This window comes from Lytechinus pictus, chromosome 2, assembly GCF_037042905.1.
Source record: "Lytechinus pictus isolate F3 Inbred chromosome 2, Lp3.0, whole genome shotgun sequence".
In the NCBI taxonomy this organism is placed as follows: Eukaryota; Metazoa; Echinodermata; class Echinoidea; order Temnopleuroida; family Toxopneustidae; genus Lytechinus; species Lytechinus pictus.
The window spans coordinates 12,157,501-12,169,507 of record NC_087246.1 but is presented as its reverse complement, the minus strand read 5'-3'; the positions used below and the strand labels follow the sequence as shown (position 1 = coordinate 12,169,507).

Genomic DNA, 12,007 nt, shown 5'->3' with positions numbered 1-12,007 from the left:
AGACACGACAAGATCCAAGATCTTGTCATCTGATCATCTCTTCTAATAGATGTAGACCCTGATGTAGACATAACGAGATCCAAGATCTTATCGTATGATCATCTCTCCCACAGGATGTAGACATGATGAGAGCCAAGATCTTGTCATCTGATCATCTCTCCCACAGGATGTAGACACGACAAGATCCAAGATCTTGTCATCTGATCATCTTTCACACAGGATGCAGACATGACGAGATCTAAGATCTTGTCATCTGATCATCTCTCCCACAGGATGTAGACATGACGAGATCCAAGCTCTCGTCATCTTATCCCTTTCCCTATTATGGAGATGTAGACATGACGAGATAATTATATGAACATCTGGGTGGCACTTTTAAGTGTCCACACAAAGGCGTTGTGTTTTCCCAATATTTCATTTCATCTCGTTTATTTCCATTTCCAACATTCACAATAATTGTAAAATAAAAATATGTGAGAGTATTTAGCGCGATTAATGACGATGGTGAAAAACGAGTTATGATATAATAATGATCGGAATTATAGAATATCTTGGGGATGGGGGGGGGGGGGGGTAAATAGTGGCATAAGAATTTTTATTATTCTATTTTTCTATTTCTGAATTTTTCTGTCAAGTGGGGTGCCAGCTTAATCGGTACTTCGCACACTCTTGGCCCCGCCGAAAATTATGTGCCGAATTATTAGGTTCATACAAGAGATATTCAATTATTGATAGAGCCAGTGAAAAATAAAGACACAGGCAGTGTTATAAACAATTTTTATTTATGAATCAATATGTCACTCATAACTTTGCTTGTTTGCATCAATTCAGTCCTATATATCCTAAATTTGCATGTAAATTAATTATTGCGCTCTATCTATATGTGATTTATTTTTACAACAGTATATAGTTTTCTATTATATTCTAATTTATTCCATTCCAGTACATTAATTTTCATTATATTCCATTCCATTCCATTCATTCCATTCTATTCTATTCCAGTTTGTTATATTTCATTCAGCCCCGTTCTATTCAGTTCCATTCCGATCATTTTGATTCCACCCCCCCCCCTCTCTCTCTCTCTCTTCATCGCATGCACGTACCCTATCCACAAAAGCGAAATAGTGCCCTCCCACGTACGCACATAAACTGCAACACACCCACTGCCCTAGGGGCAGATCCGGGTCTTACCTAATACCAGGAGGGGGTTGTAACGTACAAATGTTTTCTGTCATGCCCCTCCCCCACCACAAAATAAACAAAACCAAATCTTATTCAGAAAGTTAATATATAAATTTATATCGAAGTTGTTTTTAGTTTAGGTGGGAAAATATTATAGGTTTTGACATGAACTCGATAATCCTCGTAACATATTGAATTTCAGTAAAGAGGACAAGTTCGGAAAAGGCATTCTGATGTGACCAAAGTATTACCACACTCATTCCTAGACATTTCCACTTGAATTATACCAAATTTAATCCAGATTATCATTAAGATTAGTTTCAATTAAATATTGTTTTACTTTGCCATAATGCTCCCTAGACACGTCTCACCCCTTTGTTTTTTACGCCATGTTATTCTTGGGTCATCTGCCCGTATGCTCTAGACCTCTTTATTATTAATTTCCTGGCTTCCGTTTAGCCTCCTCGGTAGCACACAGAGGATTTACGCAAACAGACCGATGACTAACGGCAGACGACCAAAACGTTTTTAAGAGGTGAATCAGAGAATTTCCCGCTTATTTCCCCCTTCACCCAAATTTTCTTGAATTTTATACAAGTTTAGTCAGAATCGAAAGTGCGTCGGACCTGAAAAGAAGTAACGGTGATTGTTGATCTATTCTTTTATCAGGGTTGATCGAGCTATTAGTGACGTTGATCCAGCCGTTATCATCGTTGATCCTTACCGTGTGTAATGATTTCATTATAGAATTTGATGGACTTTATCATAAACCTGTCATCACTGTTCCATAGATTTGCATCGGGTTTGAAGTCACGGTAAAATCACAAGATATCAATGCGATCTTCATGAAGATTAATTGAACTTTTGTCACCTGCCAAGAATCATGCACTTCTTCTGACTGCGACCATAATTGATCATCAACCTGTCACTGATCACCGCATGCCTGACTTCCTTTTTAAAAAAATCAAAGAAAACAAGTCAGGTTCCCTGAAAAGAACCGTCAGTAGTTTTTAGTTGCTATTTTGTCTCTTTCTAAAGAGAAATTTAGGTTTCACTGCCAGTAGTCATTTTTTTAAAACCAATCTTGAGCGTGCATAGGATCATCGAATTTCATCACAGCTTCCAAATCGTATTTTACTATTTTGGACACGAGTCCGCCCGGAAGAAGATTGGCGTGGGATTTGTAGCAATCATCACACCTTGAGATAGTTAGTCTGAGTAATTAAACGTTTGACTCAAGCAACAAGATTAATGACCAATAAATAAGCATGTTTATGTGGGTGAGCGTGGGACGAGCTCTGACGTCACAATAAGCTCGGTGAGAGACTGGGCATGCAGAGCAAAACGGTCAGATAAAAATCATTGTGACGTCTGAACAGTTGAAGTAGATATCGAAAGGTGAACGTCGTGCACACTCGGACCCAAGGAAACTACTTCATTTGAAAGCTACCCTGGATGCAATAATTCAGCTATTGATAGTGAAGCTAAGATATAAAAATAGAATGCTGTTGAAAACATTTTGAGCGGCCGCAACTGCCAGATACCTGACTTTGTGTCTTGCTGCGACAGTTAACTTTAAATATGATGACATTTGAAAAGTTTTTCATTACTCAGAAAGAGACCGCTATGAGAGGCGAGGTTTGAGGGATACATCTGACTGCGGTCACGAGACTTTTTAATACCTAAGCAAACGCAGTTAACCTATCTGTTCACTGTGATGTAGATCAGTTTTTACAGTTTTCGACAAGTTGGTCTCTATTTAGAAGTCAAAAATAATATTTGCGCGTAATTGTGTTCTTTTCGTCAACAACCTGTTTCATCGTCACCGGTGAGTTAGGGGAACAGTTGTCTCTAAATGGTGCTAACATCGAATATTTTCATAGTAACATTTTAAACTTCACCATATAATTTGTAAACAGTCAAGATGAACCGGTCAATAAAGTCTTTGCATCCATTCGACGAAGAGTTGGAGTGCGTGATCTGCACAGGTCGTCTGTTAAATGCTAAGTTTCTTCAATGTCTTCACAGTTTCTGCGCTGAATGCCTTGAGAGATGTGTGACGGTTAGAGGAAACTTAGAAGGTACCTGCCGCCTCCGATCTATCTCATGCCCTCTCTGTCGCGAGGAAACCATCATACCCGATGCAGGAATCAACGGATTGAAGCCAAATAAGCTAGCAAATAAGGTTGTCCAGGCATTGGAAGGCAACGACCATTGTGCTAAATTGATGGATTCTGAATTATGTTGCGAATCGTGCCGTAACAAGACGTGTTCTCGAGCAGTTGCTTATTGTCAGGATTGTCGACATTTTATCTGTCGTGATTGTGTGGGTTCGCATTCTTCCATGAAACAGATACTGAGTGGACATCGTATCAAACCTCTGAGTGATCTTCGCAGGAGCCTGGTAAAAACAAGGAATGGATACAAAGATGCCAACAACGGAAAAACATGCTACCAGCACAATGGTCAGTCAAAGACACACTTTTGTGAGACATGTTCGATGCTTGTATGTGTCCGTTGCATAGGAGATACCCATCCTGAACCGCATCATACATGTGTTGAGGCGAAGGACGCAGTAAAAACACGGTTGCGCAGCATTCAAGAGCTTGTCGAACAAGGCCATGATAAGCAAAAGGAAGTTGCAGAAGCGTTACGCACGATAGATCGTCAACGCAATGAGGCACGTCGAAACGTTCGCCGCTTGCAGCAAGAGATAAATGATGCAGCTGACGCTGCGGTTGAAAATGCTTTAAAAAGCATTGACTTTCAGAGATTGACACTTCTTAAAGAAACAGACAGATTAGACGAGTTCCTGACCGGGAAGTATGATGAAATGGAAGCGGCGAGGCTTGGTGTGGGATCTCTTTTGTCTAATGCTAGAAGCTTCGGTGTAAAACTAATGAAGAACCCAAGTGTAAATGTTCTTTTGACCTTTGATAAACTAAACACGACCTTGCAGAATCTGGTTTCTGAACAATGGGACAAAGCTTCAGTAGACTACATCCACGGTATAACTACGAACGTTAGGTTTGAATCGCAGGAGAATTCACAATGGGTGTCGGTAGGTACGCTTGTCGATCCAAACCAGTGGTCACTCTCTCGGAGTATTCCTATTCCCGACTCTAAGTCTGGTGAGGTCTCATCGATGTCGTATTGTTCCGATGGGTCACTGTTCCTAGCCCATTTCAACGGCATCGTCGAGGAAATGACCGTCGACGGTAAACTCAGTCTCGTCCTCATTTCAAGCTCCGACATCCGCGATATGGCAGTCCTCTCTGACCGCACGATCGTCATCCTTGATGGGACATGGCAGATAGCAGTATATGACCCAACCGGAAAAAAATCCCGCATGATCCATCCGTTAAACGGTAGCACCGGCTTCACTTGCCTTACTGCAGACACAAATGACATGATTTTCGCCGGGGAATTCCATCGGGATACCATATCCGTCTTCGAAAAAGACGGTAACCACGTTGAATCGATACCTGCCGGTGGTATCACACCTTATCGTATCGTTGTCGCGAACTCTGGTCAGATCATCCTCTCACATAGCCCAGCTTCCGTATCCATCTTGAATCGAGATGGCGTCACCCAGTGTACAATCCATCGGAAGCAATGGCAGTATGCTCTCGTCTGCTGTGACACGAAAGAAAATATATACATCCTCTCCGGTAGCCGTGACGAAAAGAAACTCATCTCTGTGCACAAATATACAGTGGAGGGTTTCATTGTCGAATGCGTTGTCAGACACATTGAGGTCGATGTGGGCTCATGGCATCCAAGAATTGATTGTACACCTGATGGTAATCTGGTGTTGGTCACCAAATCCAAAGTCGATATCTATAGCACAAGATCTGTGATTGAACGGGAAAGGAAAGAAATAGAAGAAGACTCTCAAACAGATGAGATGCAAGAGGAAATTTGTCCGTCCTGAATTGTTTTTCTTCTTTCCAACTTTGTTGTTGAAATATCGTCTCTGGATATTTTATTTTATTTTTTTTTATTTTATTTTTTTACAGAACTCCGATTGCAAAGAAAGTAATTAAGCCCTTCTGTACAAAGCGATAGTCACAAATTTGCATGATTAAGATGCTAAACAAAAGTCAGTTGTGGTTAACATGGTATGCTTTGTAAAAAAATATATTCTTCAAAACAGGATCACAATGAAAAAGAAAAGGTTAAGGAAAATGGTGAAGGATGACGAAATTAATTTGGGTATTGAGATCAAGATTCAACGTTCTATGATTTCATTCTTGAAATTTTTGGTTGTAAGTGGAAAATAAACTAAGACAAATACGTAATACTACTGTATTTTACTTGCGAACATGTACTGCAATAATGACCATCCAGTTTTTGTTGTCAATTTTAATTAAATCTAAGACTTTACTTGCCGCTCATAAGGTTGATGCAGAGCAAAGTTTCTCTGGTTAGTTAGTTGGGATTTCGGAATGTCGTCGATAATGTTGGTCGGGAGCCATTGAATTATATATTTCGGAACTGTAATGATCTATTTGATAAGCTTGATGGCCTATTTTTGGCCAATCAAATTTATCAATACCCGGGCAGTCAATAACACGGACAGGTAATGACGTAAGCTATGACGTAAGCCATTTTAATCAAATTACCATTTCATGGTCATTAGGGTGATTTATTTTTATGATATTGGTATATGAATTCAGGGGTGGTGCCTGGGTATTGTGATGGGGGGGGGGCGACCTAAAACGTAGTTGTTTTTTTCTAAATTGAACAACAGTTTATATGACCAAGATTTCTCTTTTATCACTTTTCTCCTCCAATACTTGAGAAATAAGGGGCATCCCCCACATACCACCGCCTATATGAATAAACTTGTCATCTATTGTAGATAAGGAAATATATCATGTCTCACATCCCGCATGAAAGATGCAATGTATGAAGTTTACAAGAAGCTTCGGCTATCAGGCAATGATTTCGACAAATCAAACACCAAGCAATACAATATATAACAGCAATCATAACCTTGAATTAGACCCCATTTATTCCTTAATTTCTTTCTTTTGTAAAGCTGTATCTCCCCATCAGTCTTTATGCTACAACCAAAAATGTGGCCAAATTGCGTTTGAAGTCAAAGTCTTGTAAGTACGCATGTTAATCGTAAAAACGTAGTAGTGTATGACATTTCACCTCTATTTGACTAAAACATGTGTATACAATGTAAATAACAATTATACATAGTTTATATACATGTATTAGTATGATGTGTAATATATTTCACGTATATATATATTATCACACGTTCTCACAACCATGATGCTTATCCTACACATTATTCACAGACTATACTAATTTTATTCAAAACTTGTATCTACTCATGTATGCGATTTTTAAATTTGTTTTCATTAAAGAAATGTCAATGTTGGGTTATCATAAACAGGCTTTAAAAACATATTTTCTTTGACAAAATAAGAGCATTTCGTCCATTGTTTTTCGTGAAATTCAGAATTTTTTGTTGTTGAAAATTCAATATGTATATTTTGAAAAAAAATTGTTTTCGAGTGATCCAACGAATCAATTGGTATGGAACGATGATACGTAATTACTATTCGTCGATTGTGTGTTCATTAAAAGGACACGATACTTATACTTGAAGAAAAATGAATGGATGAGAAATAGCCCACGTATCGATTCGAAAGTTATCAATATCTATATCATGCTTGACATCTGTGAATACATTACTCGTTCATTTTCATCATTTGTTACCGTTTACATAAAATAGATAGAAATTGCAACTCACTGTTCAATAGAATCTTTTTTCTTTTGTGATTTTGCCGAAGAGTGGAAATGAGAAACAGAAATTAAGTTGGTGAGACATGAAAATAAGAGAAGCGGAACGAAAAATAGGGGTAGCGCAAAAGAGAGAGGGACTGTGAGTTAAAGAGGGAAATGCGAAAAAGTAAGTGAAAAATTAAGAGAAAGGGGGAAAAAAGATAAAGAAAGAAAACAGGGAAATGATAAATGGACATGTAGGGAAAGAATGGTAGAGAAGGCAAAGAGAGGGAGAGAGAGGGGGTGGAGAAAAGGGGGCGGAGAAAGAGTAGGGGTGGAGAGAGAGGAGGTGGTGTAATTCACTTATCTCGATCTTCATCACGTACAGAAAGAAACGGTCACAAAATGCGCATGCGCTAATGCTTCTCGAAGGGAATTTCCCCACTTTATGGGGATTTCCCCCTCTGAAATGAACGACCGATTAGTGATTGTCTGGAATGAGTGTGTCTATTTTCAGTTGTCAAAATGAATTACTAAGCTATGTATAGATGATGGTGTAATCGGTAACACCAAGTTGCTTACTCTTCTTTTTATCTTGGACAAGTGCACAATAGGCTTATATTTTCGTCTTGGTTAACCTTTTACAAGTCCAAATTTAAATGTCTATATTCGCTAAACACCAACCACACTGACCGAATGAGTTCTGGCGCATTTTTTTTTTACCGGGTGAGAATGAATTTTTCTCGAAGCCACAACTTAAATTCTAAAATTTACAATCCAATATTCCTTAGAGATTTTCTTATAACTGATTGATTAATTATTTCATTATGCAAAATTCAACTAATTTTGGTCAATTAAAGAGAAATTCCAGTATTTGCAGTAAACACTGATTTCATGAGAAAGTCTGTAAAACAAGGCTTAATTGTCAGTATATCATCGAGGATCTAGATCTGGTACAGTTACATAAACTGAAATTTGTGAAATCTTGAAATCTACGCTGAAAAATGTTCACACTGAAGATCACTAACACAGATAGGCACACGTGGGACAGTGTATTATTATTGCTAAAATAAAGACCCGACGGAAGTGACCGAATCCGCGCTTATTTTGCTTATTTCTCAGCAATTACACAATTTCTTCCAGAATCCTTTGGCACATATTTTTTATTCATACAAACGGACACTTAGGTGGTCAGTATATTAGATTCTGTAAAAAGTCATTTTTAGATCGTTACCAAAACTGGAATTTATCTTTAAATGAATAAGCACTTGCATTTCTTTTTCTCCTCAATATACATGTATGACTCAAGTCTGCAAGATAACATTTTCTTTCTTTCTTTCTACACCTCCCTCCCCACACTCCCCTTTTCTCCATCCACCTCCTTATCTCTCACTCATAATTCTCTATATTCATCTCTCTATTTACCCCCCCCCCTTTTTATCTCTCAATAATAATCCAATATGCTCTCTTTCTCCTTTCCTACCAAATCTTTTCATTTTCATCTCTTTTATCCTAACTCATGGTAATGTTAAACATGTCATTTGAAAACAAAGAATACCACTTGGCTAGTCTTCAACTCTTTGGATAATAATGCATGTTTTTTTTCATTGTAATTTTGTTCTTCAAACCATTTACAATCTGCATGTCTTTGTTTGTCATTTTTTTAAAGAATGTACAATTTAATTTTCTAACATTATCTGTACAATAAATCAGTATTACAAGATATACTGAACAAGATTCATATCAATTTTTTTCAATGTGAAAAATCTTCACTACATTATCTATACATAATTGATGTATATATACACATTTACAACTCATTATCCCTTCACTGACTTAGTATAAAGGGAAGATATAATAATCAACTCTCCCATATTATACTTTATAACAGAAGGCAATTTACAACACAACTTGCACGGCGCTGTCCTTTAATGCCTACTATTCCAAGAACTTATTTTGCTTTTGAAATTTTGATATAAAGCAAATTTATTTCCTATCTACTCTCAAAGCATGTTAAAAATATATACCGTAATCATTTATGATCATGAACGGGTATTACAGACATGATGATTTCATGAAGAAACTGAAAAATATGAGACGAATGAAAGATAAAAAGACAGAAAGAAAGGAAATAGAAAAGGGGGACAAAGGAATAAAGTAGTGATATGTATTAAAATAAAAAGGGGGGAAAGAAAAAAAGGAAGAAAGAAAGAAAGAACATCCCTTGATCAATTTGCTACATTATTACAGAGAGAGCAAAAATCCTTGATATTCATAATTCAATTACAAAAACTGAATAGATAACTCTAAATTACCAGTCAGTTTAGGGTTTATATGAAATAAGATACAACTCAAATATTGGCAAGGAGTTGCCTGAAAGGCTTTCTAAAACGGAAATATTGATTCAGATGATACTTGTTGAATAAGAAATCTTAGTCTAATTTGATGGGGTTTTAATATGATGTACCGGTATGTGATCATACAAGAGCATTTTATCTAAATGTGCTCCTTTCAATACCTATAAAATACATTCATCCCATACAAAGAACTCTGATTATTCTTTGATTAACTGGAATTTGGGAATTCCCATTAAAGATTTATTTAAATAACATAGAAAAATAAATGTTAAAATGCAACGAAATGAACAGAGAAAGAGATTCAAACATTAAAAAAAAATGAAAATCTATTAGGGCAGAGCATAACCATCTAAAATCTTATCAAGAGTGAACATACCCTGATGATTTTGTAGTTTCTTTAACCAATAATACAAGCTTTGTTCACACGCTGGACCGTATCTTTTCAACAATAAATATCGATCGCAATGATCAATGACCTGTTTTATGGCTTTTTTTTAAATCTAAGTTTGTGCAACGTTACACTTATTCTGTATTTTTTCACAACTGTTTACTATTGAGAAGCCTATTAGCCAAACAGCCAACAAACAAATACAAAGGAACATAATTTTACAAAAAAATGTTCTCCATCTTAATGCCAAACTGCTAAGTATCAGGCCTGAGATGCTAAAACATCTAAATCCATTCAGTGCAATCGGATTTCTGTAAAATTATTTTTATTTCGGTGTTCCAAAAACATTAATTTCGATGTAAAAAAAAAAGTGACAGCAGCACAATTTGAGGTAATGAATTCTACCAAGGCATAAACACTCTTTAGGTTTGGTGTTTTAGCTTTCTCCCAAAATTGGAGTTAATAAGTCAAACCTTTAATGAATGGAATATAACTATGGAAGCCAAATTGGTATGTTCTATTTTGTCATTTTCTTGTCTGGGTTTCATGTTATCTTTGATTTATACCCTATTCATGCTTTTTTCCCTGAAGAAGGCATAAGAAATCTCCTTGCAGTGGCCAATAATGAATGATATGACAACCTACTTTTTGAGAAATGCCACAGACATCAATATAGTATTGATACAGAATTTCTATTGTTGGAACTATTGGGATTACAGATTCTGACAGGTAAGATGCCATTGTAATAGTGAAAGAAACGGTTCCGACATGACTCAGCCCTACTAAGTATAAATGTGAAGACAAAATAAAGTCAAACAAAATTATGACTAGAATTACCCCTCTGGATATTCAATGATCATAGTAATTAAAGCATAATTTTTTAATTAGTTCATTTCATACCCAGAAAAAAGTAATAGCAAACATCCATGTCCAGATTGCATTGATAATGGAATTCTGATTATGTACCTATGTCACATAATTAAAAATGATTGCATAATTGAATGCATATATCTAATAAAGGCATTGATAATTCATTCTGTCAATCATGATTATATTCTTAATCTGTGAAAGCTATGATGGATCAAGTGAATCATCCATCAGAATAAATAGTTTTATTCAGTTTCATTATCATCATTCCAAATACTTTTAAATGTTTAATATTGAAATAATAATAAAGTAAAAATAACCCATCTGACCCTTCAGGCCTGATGAGCTAAAAAATGTTAATAAGTTTGTTGAGATGTCCATTATAAACAGGTATTATGTATTTCTTTTCCCAAGATACCTCCAAAGACAAAATCTGACAGTGAATATAATGCATTCCAATCCATAATCTTGAAAGGCACCAACATCCGGGTGCAGATAATGCTATTTCAAAAACTACCTAACTGTCCGTCCATGATCTTTACTGGCAAGACACAGACAATGACTAGCAGTATGCAATCTGAAGAATGTATGGTTTCAGTTGAGTTCATACAGTGGATAACTAGTAACAAGAGCAAAGAAACTGGGCAAAACTGGCTGCAACCTTGGTGCACATGCAATAAAGAACCAAGTAAAATATTCTGCCCAAACATTTTAGGGAGAATCAGAGCGATCTGATTCTGACTAAAATGAGCAATTAATTCCTAGCTGCATTTGTTATATAATGCATCACTGCATTGGTAAGATCACGGACATGGGATGCATGCTACCGTAAATTAATTGATGAGATACAAGTCAAATATCATGAGTGTGATCACAAATAACTTTAAGTCAGAGCTGAATCTTTGTGAAACATCCTGCCCCAATCTTAATTTGTCATATTTTGAATGTAAGGGCATCTGAAGAGCTCATAGCAGCTGCATTCATCATTCCTTCCAACTTGACTATCCATTTTACAATTCTTCCACATCATGGAGACATTGCTTCAAAGACATGTAAGTGTCATGTACGCACTACAAACATGAAACCAGGGTAAGAATTGGCCTTATCACACCTACACCGTGTTCCTCTAACCTCTATATACCCTCCTCCTATCACCTTCAACAACATGCACGCAGGAAGTACACTGTCTGGAATGTGTCCAAAAAAAGGATATATGATCTAGGATAGAGAGGAGGGAGAAGAGGAGGGGGTACTGGATTGTCAATGCTTATCAGCTGCCTAGCCTTTTTCTCACTCTTTGCTGAGAAATTAAAAATGGAACCGAACATACAAGGAGACACGTGTAAAGACATAACATAGAATGCAAGGAATTTTTTGTTGTAATGTGTGAATGGGAAGACTGGGAGAAAGAATACCGGTCTATAAGCATAGACGTGTGTAAAAGGTAATCATAGGTATAGAAACGGTA

The 12,007-nt window shown here is 36.7% G+C and overlaps 2 protein-coding genes across 2 annotated transcripts in view; one reads left to right on the top strand and one right to left on the bottom strand.

The window, feature by feature from the left end:
* The first annotated feature begins 1,788 nt into the window (after positions 1-1,788).
* LOC129253539 (E3 ubiquitin-protein ligase TRIM33-like) lies at positions 1,789-6,942 on the top strand. The gene has a single exon (XM_054891974.2). The coding sequence runs from the start codon at positions 3,107-3,109 to the stop codon at positions 5,114-5,116; it is 2,010 nt and encodes a 669-aa protein (XP_054747949.2). The 5' UTR covers positions 1,789-3,106; the 3' UTR covers positions 5,117-6,942.
* A 1,562-nt stretch (positions 6,943-8,504) lies between these two features.
* LOC129254807 (PHD finger protein 12-like) overlaps positions 8,505-12,007 on the bottom strand; it is a 20,463-nt gene continuing 16,960 nt past the window's right edge. The window contains exon 14 of the mRNA XM_054893337.2: positions 8,505-12,007. This exon is cut by the window's right edge and continues 1,231 nt beyond it. The gene's annotated coding sequence lies outside the window, so the exon portion shown is untranslated.

Excerpts from the sequence above, each read along its gene's own strand:
- LOC129253539 (XM_054891974.2), top strand. The coding sequence starts at position 3,107 with ATGAACCGGTCAATAAAGTCTTTGCATCCATTCGACGAAGAGTTGGAG.